The sequence below is a fragment of the Callospermophilus lateralis genome, unplaced genomic scaffold (genome assembly GCF_048772815.1).
Source record: "Callospermophilus lateralis isolate mCalLat2 unplaced genomic scaffold, mCalLat2.hap1 Scaffold_124, whole genome shotgun sequence".
NCBI classification, from domain to species: Eukaryota; Metazoa; Chordata; class Mammalia; order Rodentia; family Sciuridae; genus Callospermophilus; species Callospermophilus lateralis.
Genome location: NW_027512424.1, coordinates 1,846,051 through 1,869,207, shown reverse-complemented (window position 1 = coordinate 1,869,207; position 23,157 = coordinate 1,846,051). Strand labels below are relative to the sequence as shown.

Below are 23,157 nucleotides of genomic sequence, written 5' to 3'. Positions count from 1 at the left end.
AGCTGCCAGTGCGATTGTGTGCTGCCCCCTGCTGGCCGGGACCTGAAAGAACCCCAGATCCACTGGGACAAAGAGCAAGAGGGAGGTTGGGGAGAGTCCCCTTCCTGTCTCAGTGACAAGCAGAAGTGCCCCCAACCCTGAGCCCCAGAACCCTGCTGAAGGCATGGGAAAGAGATGTCTGGTGACTGAGATGTCTCGCCAGAGGCCAGCAGCACCATAGAGATCCTCAGGCAGGGTGGCCCCCCAGGCCACATCCCTGGGTCCCTCAGCTCCTCCTGAACAGCTCTAGGTGTAAAAGCAAAACCTCACACCTGACCCTGCAAGTGCCCATCCTCCCCAGGCTTCTGTCCCCTGGCTTCCGTGTGATGTGTTTGTGGAGACCTTAAAACAAAGCACTCCAGAGTTACACAGGACATCAGACGCTTGGTGTTGACCAGGAATTGGTCTTCTGGGTTGCTATGCCCACTGGTGAAGCCCAAAGAGGAGGGAGCCAGCTGGCAGGGCCTGTATCTGTCTTGCCCTTCCAGGGAAGCTGGGGGTCTGTGAAGCATGGGTTGGAGCCCTGTCTGATGCGTGGTCACCCAGGTGATGACTGCTCAGATCTGGTCCTCTGACGCCCTCCCCTGGCCACGAGGACATCCTGCAGGCTCCTCCCACAGCCCCAGAGCTCTGCCTGTGGCTGATGCACAGGCCTGGCTTTGGCCCCAGCTATGAGGATAGAGATTCAGGGTCTGCTGTTGGTCAAGTGTCCCTTGAGAAGCCTCTGAGGCCTTGTCCAGCCCCATGGCCTGTCTCCACCCAGGTGGCTTGTTTCTCTCCAGTGTCTGGCCAGCCTGAGCCACCACCGAGCTCTCCAGCAGTACGAGGCAGCAGCTTCAAGGACAGAAGTGCCCAGCCCCATGCAGGACCCCAGGGCTGGGACCAGATGGCGCAACCGTGGGGTTCCACAGTAGGGATCTGGCATGTCCCAAGCATAATTTTGGGAAGCCAAGAGGCATAAATAAAGAAAAGCCCAAGTGTGGGGGAGGACACAGCTTTTTCAGCAGGGCCTGGGAACTATAGCCTAACTGGTCAGGCCCATACAGCTGCCATCCCCGAGAAGCCAGCACGCCCAGCAGCAGAGCTGGACTGTCCACCTTCCCAGATCCACCAACTCCCCCTTAACAACATGGCCCCTACTCTAGTATTCCCCAGGGTAGGCATGGGAGGGACTGCAGGGGCCCAGTGCTTCTGCCCACTGCCCAGGGCTTGCAGCTCTGGCCCCTGCCCACACCAGAGCTCTTCCCTGTGCACGGTGGAACCTGCCAGAACAAGTACACTGCAGCTGTCCTGTGTACAGCAGAGAGGCCCCACTGCCCATGCCAGGCATGTGGTGCAGGAGGGCCTGCCAAACCACGGGCAGAGCTGACCTCAGTTCCCAGACTTCTGGCTTCAGGTCCCTTCACTCCCAGGGGGCTAGAAATGCCCCCCTTGCTTTACAAGCCCCAGACAGCCCTGCACCTGGTCTCTTGAGGGCCTGAGGGCCAAGGGTAGCAGCTTCCTTCAGCATCAGGGTGCTGGGTTTCTGTTCTCGGAACTAAAAGACTCAGGGGTCACTCCAGGTAAACTGGGCTAACTGGGCTGCACAAAATAACCACACAAGAGACACATGTACCTTTTTTATTGGGGTCACTGTGACAGCTCCTCTGACCTTAAGGATTGGCAGAAAGAGAGAGAGAGAGAGCACAGGTAGGAGAAGCTATTCAAATGAGGCAAAGGGTCAGGTTTCAGGGGGCTGAGTCTATCTTCATGATGTCTACTGTCAGGTTGACTGACAGCTGGGTAGGCCACACCCAAGGGCACAGTAAGAGAAGGGGACACACACAAGGCACTTCCATGGAAGATTCTACCCTAAACAGGGCAAGGGGTTATATTACAAAGGAACAGGTGAGCGTAGCTCCACCCATGGGGCTCTAACAAGACACACCCATGCCCAAGAGACCCACCCTCAAACCCAAGAAGGGTGGGGAAAGCTCTGCCACATTTCTGTGACTGAGCGCCTCAGCACCCAGCTGGGGAGTATGACTCAGTCACGTGGGAGATTGGTCTCCCACATTGGGGTACCTGCTCCAGGGACAACGGGCCACACTGCAACACTGCTCAGCATACTAGGTAGGGGTTATTGGGAGAGTCTGGCTCCCAGGGGTACTCAGTAAGAGGTCAAACCTTGCCCTGGGGAAGGTGCCCAAGCCCAGAACTAGCCACATAGAACAATATGGGACCACACCTGACCCTGGATACACTGATGGGTGTGCTTCTCAGGCATAGGCTCCCTCCACAGCTGAGCTATTTTTTGGTTCCTCTGACCACTGATGCTCTATCAGGAAAGGCCGGGACAACACTTGGACAAGAAAGCAATGGGACAGGCAGCCTGCCCAGGCAGAAGGCCCTGGGAGAGAGCCTCCTTGGTGGGGACACACTGGGCCTGGTGCTGACAGGCACCAGCTCAGGGCCATCTGGATCATCAGACACCCACTCGGGAAGCCGCTGCTCACCAGAACCTTCTGCAAGTTGCCATTTCTGCTTCTGCCCCTGGGGAAACTGCGGACCCTGCAGGTGTTCCCATCAAATCTGCCCACACTTCAATGAGTCTTCAATGGGCCAACTGGTGTTTAAACTGGACCAGGCCAGGTGAACAAATCTGCCTGTCCACAGTACTTCTTCCCCAGGCCCCTAACCTCTCCTGAGGAAGGAGGGCCCTCAGGCTCGCTGCAAACACAGCACCACAGCAAACACACAGACCCTATGAAGCAAAACCTGCTCCTTCATTTACAGACAGATGAGAAATTAAAACAGCGCAAATCAAAATTAAGGATGATCCATAAGGCACTCTGTGCAGAGGGAATGGGCTGGACCCAGAGGGGCAGGGCGCACACTCAGGTGGCCCAGGAGTGCCACCCGCCCGTGGCTGCTTCCCCAGAGGAGGGTGTGTGGACAGGCCCCAGGGATGATCCCAGGACCCCACCGGCTACGTAAATGCTGGGTCTTCGATGCTGTGGTCGGGGTTGCAGGTGAAGGCGATGGTGATGGTGTACTGGGTGCCCCAGTGAACCTTCTCCACCTGGTGCAGATTCTCAGACCCCGAGGTGAAGAAGGAGACTCGCCCTAGGAGAAAAGAGGGGAGAGGTGACCAGAGGCCACAAGCGTGGCCAGCAGGGTTTTCACACAACACAAAAGCATGACCAGTAAACCTGGCTGGACACAGGACAAGGTGGAAACACCTCCAGCTCCATACAGGGAAGGGGCTACAGGGGCCTCTGTGGCCGGGCAGACTGCCGAAAATGCTGCGCTCCAGGCACCCCAGAAGCCAGCCCACCCCCAGGCCCCCCACAACCAGCCCACCTCCAGGCCCCCCTGCCCCCGCAGCCTGCCCACCTCCAGGGCCCCCTGCAGCCTGCCCACCTCCAGGGCCCTGCAGCCTCCATCTGGCAGTCCAAGACCTGGTTTCTCACCACATGTGGAGAATAGAGACCAAGTACAGAGGACAAACCAGAGGGGCTGCTCACTGCCACCTACGGCCCCCTTTAGGTGGAGACCCAATGGCAGCTCAGACACGGCCCAGCTGGGTGTCCTCCCAGAGAATCCTGTGCATGTCCGCTTGTGTGCTGAGATGGCCTGCGGCACGTCTTCACAGTAAGCCTGGGCCAGTATCGGGAAGCCCTCAGAGGTTCCCAGATGTGGTCCGCCACAGGCCTGGCTCCAGGCTTCCCTCAGAGGCCACTGCCTCCCGTCTCTTCCTCTCCTGCTTGCTACTTGGCGAAGTCTGAAGAGGGGAGGAAAGTCCCCTGGATGTGCCCCGCACCCTGGTGGCCGATGCAGTCAGACTGCTTAGAACTGCAGAGCTGGAGAAACCCTGTGCAGGGCAGGCCTGGCTCCTGCGGGCTGTTGATCCAGACCCCTTCACCCGAGGAGACTGACTATTCTAATGGCCTTGCTGAGTTCTGAGCCCCTGCAGTGAGTGGCCTGGAAACCCACGTCCGGGGCTCTGCTCCTTGCTCTATAAGGTTTCTCTACAAAAAAACTGTTTGCCACTCATGGAGAAAACTGTTGACATGCTGACCTGTGTGACCTCACCCAGGTTTCATAAAATGCAATTATATAAGCCCAGCAGGGGTGGCACATGTCTGTAATCCCAGCATCTCGGGAGGTGGAGGCAGGAGGAGCACAAGTTCAAAGTCAGCCTCAGCAACCTAGTGAGGCCCTAGGCAACTCAGCGAGACTCTGTCTGTAAGTAAAATATAAAAAACGGCTGGGGAATGTGGCTCGGTGGTTAAGTGTACATAGTTCAATCCCTAAAGAACCCCCAAAAATTTAAAAAACAAGGGCTGGAGATATAGCTCAGTAATAAAGTACCCTGAATTCAGTCTATGTCTCTCTGTCTATCTACTCACCCTTCTGGTACTGGTGATGAACCCAGAGACACTTGAAAAACTGAGCCACATCCCTGCCCTTTCTTATTTTTTATTTTGAGACAGGGCCTCTCTAAGCTGCCCAGGCTGGCCTGGAACTTGCAGTCCTCCCGCCTCCGGTTCCTGAGTTGTTGAGATTACAGGCGTAACCACTGTACCTACCGGGTTCATGCTTAAAATGTCTAAAAGCAAGACCTGCTGAAGAGCTGCAGTCCACGGTTTTCCCACAGAAGTGCTGACTGAGCTTCTGGGGAACAGGCTGGCTGCACTACTGCTGTGCAGCTGGACAGACATCTGGCCAAACTGGTGACAAAAGACCGAGTGAGGCCAGGACAGAGCCAGCTGAACCTCCCAGCTAGAGGAGGAGGCCTGTTAGGGGGACTGCGGCCACAGCACTGTGTCCAAGAGCAGCCCCCAGCCCAAGCCCACTGTGGGGTGATGGCATAAGTGCTCACAGGGCCAGGAGCAAAGGGCCATCTACAACCCCAGCAGCTCAGGAGTATGAGAAAGGAGGATTGCAAGTCTGGAAGCTTCCACCATGACCCCTATGCTGCAGGAAAAGCAGTGTGTGTCCAAACCCCCCACACAAGGGGAAATCCTCCACTCTGTCCCTGCAGTGTGGCCTCCTCATGAGACCCCCAGCACCCCCAGAATGAACCCCAGCACCTCCTGTGGCTTCCCCCCATGGTCGCCCCGATGCAGGCGCATCCCTTGACCTGCCTGCCTCCCAACGTGCTGGCGTCCAACACCCAACAGACCCAGGTGGACAGACCCAGTTGATCTTTCCAGGCTCAGCACAGGGCTGGCTTTAGGACTGGAGCTGCCAGCAGGGGTCACAGGCACCCCTAGGACAGAGCACCAAGGCCAGCCGGGCCCGACACACCTCTGACATGCCCACCTGGTGCAGCATGGCAGGCAGGGGCACTGTGGACCTTGTGGCTGCGGGCCATGGACTCAGGACCTTCCGCAGGTCAGGTGCAGGCCCACTGCAGGACACCTACTGCCTCCCACGAGAGGCCCCTATGGGCAAAGGTGTCCGCCTGGTGCTCCTTGTCCTTCTCAGAGAGCCCTTCCCTACGTGCCATGGGGCCACCTCTCTGCACAGGCACCAGGAGTCTCAAGGATGAAAGAGGCCCCGGGTCCCAGCTCCTAGAACCCAAATGGCCTGGGGCTTTCTGGCAAGCAGAGGTAACCCCCCATGGCCTGCTGTCCATCCCTGCAGGCTGCTTCTCCTCTCTGCACATCACTCAGTGCCCAGAGCCCCCTCCAGATGGGAGGACCAAGGCCAGGCACTGTGCTGCTCACCTTCCAAGGGTCACCCACTGAGCGTGGGTGGCAGCCTGGGGCATTCCAGCCACCCCTCACCCAGGGTTCTGAGGGAGGAGGTGGGTGGGGCCGGGCAGGTGACCGCTGAGGGGCCATGTGTGCCTCACATCAGGCGGGAAGCCTCGCCGGACGTTTCCACTCACTCTCTTGGTGTTGGAGATGGACACAGAGCACCGCGCAGCCTTCACCTGACCCAGATCTCCATATCTGAGAAGGGCACTGAGCAGGTTCACACCCCAGGGGGCCCAGGACTCTGTGTGCCACAGTGATGCCACCAGGTGCCCGGCTCTGCCACTGACCTACAGTGACCTCAAGCCACAGATACTGGCTTCCTGGTATCACAGCAGCAGGTGGACCTGGACACCCCCCAGCATCAAGCCTAAAATACAGCAGGCGCTCTGCGAATGCAGCACTGCCCGAGTGTAGTTGTCCACCCACAGCCCACAAACATGCACAGGTGTGAAGTGGTCACTGACTAGGCAAGGCTGACGTCCAAGCCCTGGCCTGCTGGCCAGCCTGTGTGTCCTACCTGCTCTTGGCTCCACTGTCTTGTTGGCCCCTTCCTCCATGAACACGAAGCGTCCTCCGCCAAAGTCCTCCAGGTAGTCGGAGAGATAGAGCAGCGAGGTGTAGTCGAAGGAACCGTAGGTCACCTGCGGAGGAGGTGGGAAAGAGGCTCAGGAGGGAGCGCCCTTGGTGTCCACAGGTCCTGGCCCCAGGCCAGTTTCTCCCTCCAGCGTGGGAACCTGCAGAGTGCACAGTGTGGGTGCTGAGCTGGGGCCTCCCAGGCACCAGGCACCTGAGCGGCGTGTTCCAGCAAAACACAAACTGAGGCCTATCAAGGAGCTGGTGGGCAGGCTCCCATGGGAGGTGCGACCAAGCAGGAGGGCAGTGTCCAGAGGAGGGCACTTTGCTTCCCCCAGGTGGGGGCAGACCCAGACTTTTTTCTTTTTCTTTTTTTTTTTTTTTGGTACTGGGGATTGAACCCAGGGGCTCTCAACCACTGAGCCACACCCCCAGTAACCCCCACTTTGTGTGTGTGTTTGTGTGTGTGGTGCTGGGGATCAAACCCAGGGCCTTCTGCATGTGATGCAAGCACTCCACCAACTGAGAGGACAAGGAGAGACCAAGCCGGGGAGGTGGGCAGGGCGCGAATTAGTGAGCAAAGGGAGCATGGGAGGTGCCCAGGAGGTAAATGTTGGGGACAGCACATCACTTCTCATCTCCTTCACTGACACCTGGGAAACTGTCCCTCCACTTAGGATGTGCCCTGACGCCCTGGAGAAAAGGCCCAGAATGTCAGGACATAAGCGCTGCACAGCAGATGCCTGCGGCCGAGCCCAACAGCCACACAGAAGAAAGTGGGCCAAGCTAGCAGCCCCGCAGGGCCCACCTTGTCCATGTGTGCATTCCAGTACTCATCGTGAGCTGTCTGGGCCTCCAAGCTGTTCATGCGGGAAAAAAAGGTGGGTTTCGTCAGGTACAGCGAAGACACACTGATGCCAAAAGCCTTGGCGATGGTGAGCTGCACCTTCTGCTGCACGTCCTTGCGAGGACACAAGGTGGCCTTCAGGAACAGCTTGGCCAGTCCATGGGAGTTCTCTGTGGCCCCAGAGGTGAGGAGATACCACAACACTGCTGGAGCCCACGGGCCAGTTCCCCCACCTGCGGTCCCAGAGCAGGCCAGGCCTGGAGGAGGTGGGGTCCCAAAAGCAGGAGGAGCCCTGCTGCAAGCCCACCCTGCAGCTGAAGATGCCACAGCAGCATCCAGGGGGACCCCAGGCCCCGAGGTGCATCTGACCAGCATCGAGGCTCCAGGCAGTGCAGACCCCAGGAGCCTAAGCTGGGAGAGCAGAGCGGGAGTGGGTTGGACAGGCTCACCTGTGACTCCAGTGTCCAGACACACCAGTCTACACCTCCACCTACATACCCACACCCTGCTTGCACACCTACATACACACACACCCCTGCCTGCACACCTAGGCACACACACACACCCCTCCCTGTACACCTAGGCACACACATACACCACTCCCTGCACACCTAGGCAGTCACACACACACACACACACACACACACACACGTCTGCATTCTAGGCACACACATACACCCATGCATACATACCTAGGCACACACACACACCCCTGTCCATATACACATCACACCACAACACACCCCTGTCTACATATACACAGCCTTCGTGAATGTCACTCCTGCCACAGGGATGAACATTTGTTTTCCAAGATGGCAACGTGCATACATACCTGTCTACATACACACCACACACACCTCTGCCTGCACACCTAGGTACACACATGCACAGGCCTACCTGAGCTCACACCTATGCACTTCATATAAACCTGTGTATAGCTCATGCACACACACACACGTGCACACCTTTGTTACAGTACATGCAGAGGTACACGACACACACACCTGTTCTGTGCACACACAGCTGCATGTGCATATGCGGGTGCACACAAATGCACGCCAAGCTACACATCCACATGTGCTGCCTATATGCGAGTCCTCATGCACACATAAAAGCACATGCACTGCGTCCTGAACCTGCTTCAGGCATTTAGCCTAAGAGCAGCTGCACACAAGTCCTCGCACATTTCCAGACCCCATGGCTCCTTCAACGTGGGTGTCACAGGACAATAGTACTCCTGGACACAGGCTCCCACCAGGGGGCCGCATCATGCCCCCATTGACTCATCATCTTGGAAAACCAGTGTTCTTCCCCGAGGCGGGGGTGACATTCAAAGAGGCTGTGTGGACTGCCTGTCACATCAGGAATGCTTCCAGCCTCCTTTGGGTGGACAAGTGTGTACCAACATTTGTCACCAACCACGGCACAAGAAGAACTACAGGAATGTCATGTTCGGCTAGCTTAACTTTCCTGATTCTTGTTCACCCTCAGGTACCAAAGCTTTGCAAAGAGCATTGGACCAAATTCTGGACTCAATGAAAGACCTAAAAGTCTGTGATATTCTCCAATGCCATCTTCAAACCAATGTGTCTCCACGCAGCACTGGCCAGCCAGCCGTTGCCCCAGGACAGATGCTGCTCTGCCCCAGATGGCAGGTCCTGCTTCTGTCTGCAAGCCCTGGCCCTCTCCCCCCACCTGTTCCGTGGCCTCTGCAGGCACAGGCAATGTCACCCATCCCTTCTGTCTCAGAGCCCTGCTTCTCAGTATCCGTCATGGTGGCTGCTGGCCACACAAGGAGGACCCATGCTTCTGCCCTCAGTCCTCCTGGTTCTGCTCAGGGGACCACAAACCCCCCTGATGTCCACCAGAAGAACAGCAGTGAGAAAACACTGAACTAACCTGGGGACCGTGCCCCCCGTCCCCGCCCAGCGGCCAGGTAAACTGGAGTATAGCAGGTGCCCTGAGGAGGGCGTGTCCTGGCAGGAACCTTGCCCAGCACCTGGCACAGCAGCCCAGGGATGCTCTCGGAAACTGTCCTGAAGCTGCTGTCCCACAAACAGCTTTCTCCTCACCACAGCTGTGCCAGGTTCTGCATGGGACCCCGAGAACCCCCAGAAGCAGCTGCCTTTACAGCTTTCCCTCTCTGTTCTCTGCAGGCCTGAGAGATGCACAGCCAAGGTTCAGGCAGCAGAACATGACACTCAGTCTGCTCCCCTCACTCTGCATACTCGTGTTGTTTCACGTGATCTGAACTCAAGACATCAAAGTGCTACTGTACACTTCCTGTGTAAACAGGTTTACGCACACCAGCAAAAAGCACACTGCACAAAATAAACAAGTGAGGGCCAGTGGCCCAGCTGGTCATCTCAGAAGTCACAGGCTGGGCCCTGGGTGGACCACACTCAGGGCCCTCACACAGGAGCCACGCACCTGCTGCCCACAGGCTCTGGGATGGTGGGATCTGCTAGACTGGTGTCTACTAGCTGTGCAGGCAACCAGGCCCTCCTCTTGCACCCTGGACCCTAGTCTGGGTTTCCCTGAGCAACCATTTCCCTGGAGATGTGGAGGTAGAGGGTCGGCTGTCTCCAGGCATGGGCTGGAGCCATAAGGACACAGAAGGGGCCTCACAAAGCCATGCAGGCGCAGGGGCCATACCCAGATCCATTCCAGGGAGCCACGCTATGCCCCATTGTGCCCCCGACACTGTTGGGCTAGCCGTGGAGAGGGCTGTGGGACCTTCCTGCAGCATTTCCTGCAGCCCAACATAAGTGCACAGATAAGATCTGACCTGCACACTCCATGGGACCCTCAGGACCAGACAGCAGACATGTCCTTCACCCCAAAGTGCCCTGCAGCCCTGGCGGGCACCTGCAATCAGTCTGAGGGGAGGCATGGGCTGGGTTCCTGGTCTGTGCTCTTTCTCATCCTGGTACCAGTGGCATGCCCTGCTGTTACCATGCCAACAGCCTGCTCCCTCTTGCTGCTGTGGCGTCCACTGCATGGATGTGCTGTCCTCCCCTCAGTGGCCAGGGACTCTCTGGCCGGGTTGGCACACTGGAGCTCGGCACACACTGGCTTAGGTGCTCACTGCTCCTGGATGAGCACCTCACAGACTTGCTGGGCATGCCCCCGCTGCCTACTTCCAAGTCCTTCCCATTCTGGAGTGGCCACCAGTGCTGACCATTCTTACCTCACCTGTGTGCATCCCTCTCCTCAGGACTACAATGACTGGCCCAGGGTGTAAATGCAATGGGGGCTGAATAAATGCTCGCTGAACCTCCACACAGCCACCTGACCAACTTTGTGCAAGATGAAGCCCACAGGAGGCCCAGGAAAGAGTAAAGGACCATTCCATCCATACACGGAATTTAGTAAATCCCCAACTGGAATAAACTAAGATGCAAGAAGAGAGCTACAGATGGCCACACCATCACAGAAGTACTCTGAAGTTCTAGAAAAGTCTGACAATTAATCTTCCCAGATGTCTCAGGTGTGCCGTGACCATAACTCAAGCTGTTACCCAACACACAGGAGGCCTGACCCCAGGACAGGGCCACAAGCCAAGCACCAAGCACAGTGCCGAGGGCCAGGAGCTGCCTGTCCACAGGACGTGGCCTCGGGGCTGCAGCTGCAGCTGTGGAACCATGCTGGAGGCAGAGTCTGCACCTGGGAGGTCGCAGGGTGGCACTTCCTTGGGACACTCGGGGGAAGGTCCTTCCTCATTCTTCCAGCTCTGGGCCATGCAGCCCTTTGCTCAGTCCAGCTTCAGGCCTCTTTCTCCTCCTTTACAGCCTCCCTCTGCCTCCCTCTGGGGAGGACACTGTCCTTGGGTTTAGGGCCCACCCTGATAATTCAGGATGACCTCATCTCCAGGTCCTTTATTACATGTGCAAAGAGCCTCTTTCCAAACCTGGTCACACACTCAGGCTCCAGGTGCCACACCTCTGGGGGGTTGATGCCTGTGCAGCAGCTGACAGGCCCTGGGGATCTACAGAGCCTCAGGCTTGAAGGCGGCAGAGTCCCCTGAGCACCCTCTGCTCATGGGCTCGACCTCTCTGGGCAGCAACACAGCTGTCCTGTCTGTGCTGCCTGTCACCAGCCTCACACACTCCTGACTCTTCCCGTCCGCTCCCTGCCTTTCGACCTCCCCATCCCACCCCAGGATCTACAAGGCCAGTGTGTCCTGAGCCATCTGTGGCACACCTTGAAAAGGCAGCAGCAAGGCCAAGGACACTGTCCTCCCAACACATGGTGCCTCCAAGTACCCATCAGGAGCAGTACCACGGTCAGTGCCAGGGACACTGTGGAGGACCCAGCCAGCCCACCTACTGGTGGGGTCACAGAGGGGTGCCTTCCCCCACCCCAGGAAGAGCAGAGTTAAAGGTAAGGAGAGAAGTGGGCAGGGGGTGCAGCCAACTCACCCCTCTTTTGGATCCTCCCAGGGAGAGGCCCTTCTCAGCTATACTGTGGGGAAAATGATTTAAACCAAAATTGAGTGACTGGAATCTGTCTAAGGTATCCAGGAACATGAATCAGTGTGATCTGGATCATGTCTCCAGGCTCTGCTGTGATGTATAAAACACAAGCAGACCAGAGCCTTCAGCCTTCAGAGCAAGTGAAGACACTTTCAGGTTGATGAAAATGACTTAGGAACAAAGCACCAAGCAGCAAAAGAAACATCAATCAGGCCCACGGAACCACCTGTCAATCAGCAGGGTCTCCTGGCCAATCCTGGATCTCAGCCAGTTCCCCCGACCAACTTCATTGGGACAAATGACTCTAAAAATCTCCTTTCCTGTCCCAAGTCCTTCCCTTCCTGCCGTAAGCCCCATAAAATGCCATTCTGGTCAAGCCCCCTCACGGTTTCTCCTCAGACCTCTTCCTATCCGCTCTGTCGGTCTGAGAGTTCTGCCCAGGGTGGGGGGAATCTCAATAAAGCCTTGCTCAGCGGCCTTTTAAAACCTGCCTCCTTTTGGTTGCCGCTGTTGCCTGACCTTACAGACACTACCACCTCCTGCGCTCAGGACACAGGGCTTGGGCACAGGGGCTTGGCATGAAGGAGGTCAGAGGGCCTCAGGAGCCTTGGTGGACCCAACTGATCTGCTCCTAGGCAGGTTGGGCTTGGGTGACCACAGCTCAGGAGGGGAAGAGGCCCAGCAGGGTGGGGAGGTAAAGACCTCCAGTCAGCACCTGGACCAGAGAAGACCCCCATCAAGAACCAGCAGCTCTGACAGACATTTTGAGGTCACCAGGGACTCTGACCCCTTAGTAAAACACCGGTCATCCCCATAGAGCAGGAGAATATAGAAGAGGTGCGCTCCCTATGGGGACTCTCAGCAGGACACTGTGTGGGGACAGAGGAGAGGCCTCCAGGGCTGAGTGCCACTTCTCACACTGAGTCTAAACACTGACTGGACATCAAAGCTTTCTTCAAGTTCTTTAAAAGCACCACTGCCTCCGAGCAGGCGATTCCAAGAGGGATAGGCTCTGGGGAGATGAAGCCTGGCAATATGAGAGCAGACCCGGAAACAGGATCTGGGGACCTTCCCCAAAGCAGGGGGGGCAGTCTCCAGGCAGGATGGCCTTGGGCTCACTGGACAGCTGTGGACAAGCTGCCCTGAGGGTAGGCTATGCCTCTGGAATGTTCTGTCAGAAAGGACAGCAGGGTAATGGCCTTCACTTGTGGGAAGCAAGTAACTTGTAGTCTCCCCTTGAAAGCACTTGGGAAATGATGACCGTACTGACCTGTCTGAAGTCTGCCACCTCCCACCCATGGCTCAACCCTGACCAGGTGCCTAGACAGAGCACTGCAGCACGGGGTACCTGCAAATCCGCTGTGCTTCCTCCCGGGTGACGACAATGTCGGTGACACCCCGGCCACACTTCCTGGGGGAGGGAAACAGGCAGGGTGAGGAGATGGCTGCTAAAGCCACTGTCCCGGGACAATGGCTGGCAAGGCCCCTCTAGAGACCCAGGGTGGCCCGTGTGGCCAACGTACCGCTTAAAGGGGAACTTCTGATGAGCAACACGCGGCTCACTGAAGCACACCCTGCCCACAGCCTCAGCTCTGTCCATGCACGTCCTGGGCTTCCAGTGGCCCTGTGATGGACAGGTTGACCAGCCCCAGGAGGCCATTTGTGTCCCCAGACTCACACCACCTGCGTTCCTGAGCTACGCTGACCACATGTCTGAGCACTCAGGCTCCCTCAGGAGGCCCTCCAAGACACCAGGCAGAACTCCTAATTCTAGCCATGCCCTTCCTCAGGGCCCTGACAATTCCCACCAAGTCCCTCTGCCTCTCCCTGTCCTGGTGACCTGTAGAGCTGAGAGGGAGGCGATTGAGAACTCAGGGGAGCCAGGGTGAACAGAGGCCAGGTGGTGGATGGGGCCAGGGCAGACAGGGGCCAGGGAGGTAGGTAGGGCCCAGGTAGATGGCAACCAGAAAGGTAGATGGGGACAGGGTTGTGGTGGACAGGGCTGGGGTGAACAGGGACAGGGCAGTGGTAGATGGGGCCAGGATGCAGAAGTGCATCAGATGTGAGCCCAACAGGTAATCAGTCCTGTGTTCTGGCAGCAAAAGGCAGGGCCACGCCCTGGACCAAGGTGAGCAACCTAAGGATACATCAGGCTGGCTACAATTTGCTTTTTATCCCTTTTTCCTTCTTCCTACTCAGAAAGTGAACCTAGAACCTGGAAATGGAGCCATCATCCAGGAACCACATAAATAAGTAAAGGCCATACACCCAGCACCAGCACCAGGCTCGGGCCTGTGGGGCCTTCCTCTGCCCTTCATGTAAGAAGAGCAGATTCTTATTTCAACCTGTAAGGGGTGTCTGAACCCAGGGGCACTGGGTGGACAGACCCACATCCCCAGCCCTTTTTATTTTGAGACAGGATCTTGTTAAGTTGCTGAGGGTTTCACTAAATTGCTGAAGCTGGCCTCAAACTTGCAATCTTCCTGTCTCAGCTTCCTGAGATTATAGATGTGCCATTTCTGACCCCATGAACTTTTAAAATTTAAAAGTATGGCTAGGTGCAGTGGTACCAGGTACTTGGGAGGCTGAGGTGGGAGGATCACGAGTTCAAGGCCAGCCTTAGCAACTTAGCGAGACCCTGTCAGAAAATACAGATAACAAGGGTGGGCGTGTGGCTCAGTGGTAGAGCACCCCTGGTTCAACCCCTAGTGCTGGGAGCGGGGTGCCATATACACACACAGTGCTGGGGCACTTGCCTGGCTTGTGAACTGGGTTCAATCCCCAGCACACAAAACAAAATCATTGTTGAAACTGGGATGTCAGAGGGAGGAGTGCTAAGATTCAGAGCAACAGTGACGGGGGACCGTAACTCTACTGACCTCAGTGGTCATTTCACTGACCTTCTTCCATGGCCACACCTGCCTCCTCTCATCCCATTGGGTGGCAGGAGCTCGGGTTCATGTGCATTTCAATGGACCCCTTTGTAGGAGAACTTGGCAATCTTTTCTTGTTCCTAGTCCAAGGCATTGAATTAAAAAAACAAAGCAAAAAAAAGCTAGTTTTTCCAGGCACAGTGGCACTGCCTGTAACCCCAGTGACTCAGGAGGCTGAGGCAGGGGGTTGCCGGGAGCTGCCATGGATGCAGCCATCTTTAAGCCCTGAAGTCCCAGGGCACTGACCAATTATTGCTTCAGTCTGGCAATAATTAATAGAGCCTGGTCGATAACTCGGGTGTCACCCCAGCGTGGACAGCAAGGTGTGGCTCCAGGAGTAGGCGTCACCCACAGGGGACGAGCTACACTCACCTGTTCCTTTTTAATCCTACCCCTTTGCCCTTTTTGGGATAGAATGTTCCATGGAACCTCCCCTTATGTGTCCCCTATATAGGAATAAAGAATTCTGGTGGCTCACTCTTTCCACAGAGCCTCAAGGTCGCAGAGCCGTCTCTGGATTATTGAAAAAGGAATTTCTGTGTGTTTGTGTGCTTTCTTTGCCATTTTCTTGAGTTATTGGAATATTCAGATTTTGTGAACCCAGCATTAGGTCCCCAGCTATGGCAGATGGCGACAGAGGATCACAGGTTGGAGGCCAGCCTCAGCAACTCAGTGAGACTTTGTCTCCAAACAGAAAATGAAAAGGGCTGGGATGTGGCTCAGTGGGGGAGTGTGTCTGAGTTCAAAGTGTCCCTGAGTTCAATCTCCAGTACTGCAAAAATATTGTAATAAAAATATCTAATTCTGTCCTAAAAAACTAGTCTCGAGTGCTAGGTTTTAAAAACTGAGAACACATCTGGGTGGCAGAGAAGGTTCAGGAACATGCAACAGTCAGAGAAGTGGCAGGCCCTGGTGTGGGCCAGCCCTGTAAGACGTGTGCTCTCCAGGGTGCTGACTGGCCCACAGCAGTAGGCCTGGATATGCCGGGGTTCCTCTGGGCCCCGCGCCTCTCCAGCCTCTCACCTGTGCTGGCTGCCCTTTCAGTGCTGGGTTGGGGCTGGGCGGTGTGCTGGGAGGGCCCTCTGCCAGTGGCCTTCTTGTTACCACAGCTTCTGTGTATTTTCTGGCTCAACTTTCTCTTCCCCACCTTGCCATGTCTGTGACTTCACCACAGGCACCACTGGAACAACCAGACCAGGGACACTGCCTCTGCTCCCAGGCCAGTCAGTTCCAGCTGAACAGGAGGGACAGTCATCTGCTGCCTGGCAGCTTGTAGCTTGAGCCACTATTGTCCAGCAATGGCCATGAAACAATTTGCACAGAGGCCTATGGCTCTCAGAACTGCCGTTGGGCTGGGGACACCATACCTTCAAACCTCCTGTGGCCATCATAGTCTTCAGAGCAGGGCACCTCAATGAACATGCCTGCCAGGACCTCGCCACGATGGGCCAGGACCTCGGTGACACCATCCTCGGTCCCCAGGCTGCTCCAGAGCAGGAAGGCAGCCAGCACGAGGCCAGCCCCCAGGCCCATGATCCTTAGCCACGTGTCCCTTGGCGTCTCCTGCGGTGATCCTTTTTGTTCCTGGGAACAGAAAACACAATCACTGTCACCGGACCACAGTTGCATATGCTGGGAGTGCAGACAGGGGCAGAGAACATGTCACATGGCTGTGTCCAGGCTGGCCTCTGGTCAAAAAGGGCCCGTCCCAACAAACAGATGGAAAAATGTTCAACAGCTCTTGCAATCAGGGAAATGCAAACCAAAACCAAACTGAGATTCCATCTCACTCCAGTCAGAATGGCAAAAACCAAGAATAAAATAATAAATTCTGAACAACAATAAATGCTGGTGAGGTTGGGGGGAGAAGGAACACTCGTGTACTGCCAGTGGGACTGCAAACTAGTACAACCACTCTGGGGTGGTTGGGACACTCCTCAAAACACTAGGGACAGAGCCACCACATGATACAGTAACCCACTCCTTGGTATCTTTCCAAAAGATCTAAAACTGGCATACTATAGCGACAGACCCACCCCAATGTTTATAGAAGCACAATTCACAATAGCTAAATTATGGTATCAACCCAGAGGCCCATCAATAGATGAATGGATTACAAAACTGTGGTATGTATACACAATAGCATTCTATTTGTCATTAAAAAAGGTCAATGTTTTCACTCGTGTGCAGAAGCAAGAGTAAAATAAAAGGAAAGGGAGAGGGAGGGATAGACTATCATAAATATAAAAGGAAGATCAGTACTGAAGAAGGAAATCAAGAGGTAGAGAGGAGGGATGGGGTAGGGGAGGCAATGCAGAATGAGTTCTTAAAAACTCATGACATAGGCTGGGGCTGGGGCTCACTGGTAGAGAGCTTGCCTAGCATCTGTGACTCACTGGGTTAGATTCTTAGCACCACATATAAATAAAATAAAAGTCCACTGACAACTAAATTTTTTTAAAAAAATACTGTCATGTGCATATGTAAATACATCACAGGAAATTTACCTTTATGCACAGGTGGAAAGCACAGATCAAATATAAATTAGCTGGGCACAGTGGCACATGCATGTAATCCCAGTAGCTCAGGAGGCTGAGGCAGGAGGATCTCAAGTTGAAAGCCAGCCTCAGCAACTTAGAGAAGCCCTAAGCAACTTGGTGAGACCCTGTCTCAAAAATAAATAAATAAAAAGGGCTGTGGATGTGGCTTAGTGGTTAAGTGACCCTGTGTTTAAACTCTGGTACCTTATATATATATATAACTTAACCCTAACCCTATGTACACACACACACACACACACACACATAAATAGATGAGAGAAAGGAAGTCTAGTAGAGCAGAGGAAGGAGAACAGGGGAGGGAGGAAGAATAGGAAAGAAAAGGGGAATCATGAACTAAAATCAAATTCCATGCATGTATGACTTTGTGGGGATGAACACAATTACTATGTAAAACTATAAAGCTCTAAAAATGAAAAATAAAAAGATGGCCCATCAATCCTGAGCTGCTCTGGGCACTTGCCCAGGGTCAGGGAAGCCGGAGATGGGAATGGGAGGAAGCCCACCACGCCCCACCCCTAAAGAAGCAGCTGGGGCTGTGTATGGCCCCTGACCATCTGACCAGGCAGGACTGACCCTGTTTGGTGATGGGAGAGAAGATGGAGTGACCCCAAGTGGCACCCCTGGCCCACCCACAGAGCCCAGTGGGAGGGAGCACCCTGGAATGGGAGTCTCCAGTCTCCATAGCTGGCCAGGAGCACAGGGCACAGCACAAAGATCTGCCAACAAGAAGCCATCCAACAGTCCAGGGCTGACCATGGGGTTCAAGCAGTGCCAAGGTTGTATGCCAAGGTTGTGTGCGTGTGTGACAGCCTTTATGGGCCAAGGCCTGGACAGACAGTGGGCAGGAGGGACAGCACTTGCTGCTACAGGTACACCTGTTCCTGAAGAGGAGGGGCCTTCCATGTTCCCTCTTCCAGCTCTTCACAGTGTCACGTGAATGACTCGTGGATTCCAGTGAGAAGAGTTCCAAGGTGGAACAGCAAAGTGAGTTGTGGGTACACAGGGTCATTTTAGAAAGGGCCACAGGTTCCTCCAGGGGTGTCTTTGGGGCTCATGAAGATTCCCCCATCCATGAGAACTGCCTCTGGATACCTGGCCTCTGCTGATTAGACCAGGCTGGACAGCTGACCCCAGCCAGGCCCATATGTCTCTGCCCCTGGAACTCTGTGCCTGGCAGGGCGACAGCCAGGCCATCCAACAGCAGGCAGCTGGATGCTTAGGCTGCAGACTCAGCAGCAGGGACCAAGTCACCCCAGGTGCAAGACAGACAGCTAGGAAGGAAGGGAGAGGCAAGGAAGCTAGGTCTGAACGCACCACCACCCTGGGGTCTCCTGCTTGGGATGAGGTGACTCAAGGTGCACCCCAGGGATCCTGCACAACATAGGAGTTTTCAGTCTAGGTGTCCGTGTGGTGCTGGGTCAACACCGCAGGGCTGGTATTCAGAATGTTCTTAATAATTTAAGCAAGATATTAACAAGACTGTATGATTCGAGTTTATGAAAGTACAGGTACAACAGCATCCATGACCCTAGAAATTTTGCCCCTATAGGAATGTAACAGTGGTCCACGGTATGCTTTGAATATAACCCTTACTGCTGTGCTCTCCCTGTGCCTCTCTAATAATCTCAGGAGAAACAGGATTACCTTTCTTCCCCAACCTAGAAAAATTTATCTGTCCCTGAGTACACAGCCACCATAAGGAACAAGTTATCCAGACTTTGGGGATGGTACCAGAAGATCTCAGAAATGACTATCTCCCAAATTAACAAGTGAATTACAGCTCCAACACAGAACAGCTGGAATGTAGCCTTTGAACCACCTCTTTAATTCTCCCCCTCTGGTTCAAGATAATGGGCAGAATTACAGCTTCTGGGAGAGGAGTCCCCAGAAACAAATCAATAAACCTTCATTTTCCTTTTTCTCAAAACTATGTCATCATTATTGGATTGGCATCAGGAACAAGGAGCAAGATTTCAGCAACAGGCACATTATAAGAAAATGTGTATTGCTGGGGCATCCGTTGCTTCTTGAAAATGGCAAGGTAGAGAAAAGTGTATTGTATTCTATATTTGTAAAAGGACATGTAAAAGCCAGGCATGCCTGCAGCCCAGCTACTTAGGTGACTGAGGCAGGAGGGTGGCTCCATTCTAGGGGTAACAACCCTGTCTCAAAAAAAAAGGACATGAAAAGATTGCAAATATGATCCAGGCGTGGTGGCACACACCTGTAATCCCAGAAGCTCCAGAGCCTGACAGGAGGATCACAAGTATAAAGCCAGCCTCAGCAACAGAGAGGTGCTAAGCAACTCAGTGAGACCCTGTCTCTAAATAAAAAGTACAAAATAGGGCTGAGGATGTGGCTCAGTGCCCCTGAGAGAAATCCCCTGTACCAAAAAAAAAGGGGGGGGGGATAGTATTCTACCATAGGGTTTCTTGTCATTGAAGGAATTAAAATATGCTCTTCTGTCTGTCAGGTACTTAGGCCAAAGTAACTCCATTTTGAAAATCAGCACCTGCCACCCATGCAGGCATGACCTTCCCGTTAAGGCCCACCCTGAAAGAGTCCCTAACTACCAAAACCACAGCAAAGATGCCACATAATAATCACAGGACGAGATAGGTTATTTTTAAACTACTCTTTTATACTTGACTATGTAGTTGAGAAGTTTTTTCTGGCAGGCTGCTGCACCTTGCAGAAGGGCGGCCTAGCAGATATTCCCTGTCAACAAACCTTTGCTTGAACTCAGACATGTGTCCTTCGTGGATATTTGCGCCAGCTACCCTAACACTGGCATGTTGACCATTTGAATTAAAGGCTCTTGAAAAATGACAAAATCCAAATGCATTGTAGCTCAGTCTGTTTCTGTTTTTTTTTTTCACCTGTGATTTCCCAGCCACGGAGGCTATGGAAAATAGGAGGAAGTAAACAGGAGGACATGATAGACACTGAAGGTAGACACAAACAGAAAAGTGCCCACTCCCAAGGTAACTCAAGGCCTGTGCCACTTGGTTCAAACCAGGATGAGAGTTCTTCCTTTCCATTGCTGTGTGTTCAAGCCCAAATGCTGAACTCTAATGATCTAGAAATCACTTTTCTTAGAAAAAGTGGCTTGTTATTTTTAAATGCTGAATATGAAGAGAAGACCTGTAACACTGAAAAAGTTCTTCTTGTCCAGAGCCGTTCCTGATGGGGCTGCTAGCAAAGACCCATGCTCCCACAAGTGCTGTTGGGGGTAGCAGAGCTGCCTTGCCTCTGCCATGTCCTGTCCCTGTGTAAAGAACCTGGCCCTGAAGCCACGTTCCCACTGTGCTTCCGTGTTCCTCCCGGGTCACTGCCTTGGCGGTGGGTGCTGGTGGGTGAGGGAGCTGTGAACCTGCAAGGCACTTGCAAGGCTTCTCCTGTGCACAGGTCTTATCCAGAATGCTTGGGGCCAGGGAGTTTCATATTTTAGGCTTTTTCAGTTTGGGGACATGTGAATACACACCACAAGATCTCCTGGGGAAAGGAGATCACAGTTCATCCTATCCCTACACACCTGCACACAGCCCCAAAGCGAAGCTGTGTAGTACTTGGGGAGCTTCTGTTTGGCCACGGCGGAGCCCCTGGCCCAGAGTGGGGTCTTGTCATGCTGATGCTCAACAGTCTCACATTCTTTTGCATTTTGGGTTCTGGATTTTTGTACTGGGGTGCCTGAGCCTGGGCTAGCTGTGGCTTTTGCTGGTGTTGTTTCTCTTGATCCACAGTCTTGGAATGTCTGTCTCTTGCCGGTGTAAGAGGGTTAACGTGGTGGGCAGACGTTGGCTTCTCTGTCTTTGGATGTTGAGAACAGATGTTTGACTTTCAGAGGAGTTGAGAGGAAGATTGGTTATCAGCTACACCTGGTGACAAACACCATTGCAAGTTTTCTTTGGTTGTTAAAATATACTAAGTTAGCGGGGCACCATGGCCCACGTCTGTGATCCCAGCAGTTCCAGAGTGTGAGGCAGGTGGATCGTGAGTTCAAAGCCAGCCTCAGCAACTCAGCAAGTCCCTGTCTCAAAAAATAAAAAGGGCTGGGGATGTGGCTTAGTGGTTGAGTGCCCCTAGGTTCAGTCCCTTCTACCCTGTCCCCCAAATAAATGTACTAATTCTCAACAAATACATGTATTTATACACAATCACACCAAACACAGCTTGCCCCTTTGTGCTTCCCATGAGAAAACTCAGGTCCACAGGGGCCAGAGGCCTTAATTCCATCCTGTGACCAGTTAAAATTTTGAATGGTCTCTGAGATTGTTTGTGCAGTAATATTTGATATGTGTTTGCTTTCCTAGCTGTCTTTGACAAATCAGAATTTTAGGCCATGGGTAGCAGTTCTAACTGTAAGATTAATTGGGGGGGGGGGGCAGTTAGGAATGATCTTTGAATAGCCCCCAATTTTATTTTGAGTTATTATCACTTTGAAAATTTGTAGAAGTTTAAAAGTGTAAATGCATGGAATGTTTATTGATCAGTGACTTTGGTCCCATTTGGCTTCTGGTATTCCTGGGTCAGGCCACAGTGGGGAGCTTCCCTTGGAGTCTCCTCTGGTAGGCCTATAGCTGGGATCTTCTGAAGTAGAAGGATGGACTCAAGTTGAGGGGGGTTTTTCCTGTGCGTCTGTGTCATGACTGTGCTTGTGGACGTACTTTACAAACAACACAAGTGTCTGTTACTAGAAAAGTGACAGTAGTAATGGTGCCAAGCTTTTGCCGGTTTGTTGAATACTCTGTACCAGATCAGTGCACTTCAGATGGCATGGCAGATTCTATAAGCTAACTCTGGCAACATGGTATTGTGAAGGGGTGACTCAGGTCTGTTTCTCTGAACAGGGAAAACTATCAGTGAGGTCTTGGCTCTGCCTGGGAGAGGCTGGGTGGTGGCAGAAGTGGGCCTCGGTTTTCTACCCTGGGAGTTGGAGGTGGGGAATGGCATCTCTCTGTGCTGCAGGCCTCACCCTGACCCAGTGCCTGCCTGCCTGCCTGCCTGCAGCTCAGGAGCTTCATGAGCTGTGCCCCCCACTCCATCTGAGAGGTCGAACCCAGGGCCAAGTCTGCGCTGAGCCATGCTTACAGGGAGGGCTGCTCCCCCAGCACAGGACTCTTGCTCTGCAGGAGCTGCTCCCCCAGGTTTCTGCTTCGCAGGGCCAAAAACTAGGGCACATTTTTATTTCTCAGCAAAGAATTATATGAATTCTACGTATTTTTTTTATGTTTCATAGAATTCAATTTGCCACAGTCTCTCTCTGAACCATTATTTCATCAAAGACCCGCGTTCCCAGGAAGAACCACGCAAAGGCTCCTTCTGGAGGATAGACCCAGCCTCTGAGAGCAAACTGATAGAGCAGGCTTTTAGGAAAAGACGGCCTAGGGGTGTGCCTTGCTTTAGAACCCCTCTGGGACCACTCTCGTCTAGGTAAGGAAAAGGGACCTCAGACCTCACCTGTGGTCCTAAACTCCTTCAGTGGACTGGGAACGTCCTCTTCTGAACAAGAAGGAACTGCCAGGTGCATTTTGATTGAATGCTGGGATGGGGATTTGGAAAAGTGTTGGATGCTCTGCCCTGCCGTTCCTCAGGCTCCTGCACCTCAGCAACGAGGCAGCCGGCTTGTGAGGCCTTGCTTTCCTTTGGCATGTGGACAGTTCTCTAAAACTACCCTTTAGCTGCTTAAACTCAAGATTGTTTATTTGCCTGATTTTAAACCACCGATTTTTAGCTTCATTAATAATCTTGTTTTTAAGCCCCCCCCCACCAAGAAAAACACACATGAAGTGTAAGTCTTAAAGCCCCTAGCTTGCCCACTGTCTGACTGCACAGGAGCTGCTTCAGAGGCAGCAGCCCCAGGCCCAGGGTGATGCTGCCCCAGGTGCCTGAGCCTCCCTGAGCACACAGCTCAGCTCACCAGAGTCAGACTCATGGAACTGCAGTTAGTGGGCAGAAGACAAAGGATACTGTTTTGCAAAG

At 53.8% G+C, this 23,157-nt stretch overlaps 1 protein-coding gene across 1 annotated transcript; it reads right to left on the bottom strand.

The window, feature by feature from the left end:
* Positions 1 to 3,007: 3,007 nt before the first annotated feature.
* LOC143640156 (2-oxoglutarate and iron-dependent oxygenase domain-containing protein 3-like) lies at positions 3,008 to 22,260 on the bottom strand. The gene is made up of 10 exons (XM_077108059.1): positions 22,180 to 22,260; positions 15,982 to 16,198; positions 13,806 to 13,818; positions 13,030 to 13,092; positions 11,628 to 11,670; positions 9,862 to 9,958; positions 9,106 to 9,364; positions 7,168 to 7,612; positions 6,304 to 6,427; positions 3,008 to 3,144 (listed from the first exon to the last, which is right to left on the bottom strand). The coding sequence occupies exons 1-10, from the start codon at positions 22,258 to 22,260 to the stop codon at positions 3,008 to 3,010; spliced, it is 1,479 nt and encodes a 492-aa protein (XP_076964174.1).
* Between the last annotated feature and the right edge of the window lie 897 nt (positions 22,261 to 23,157).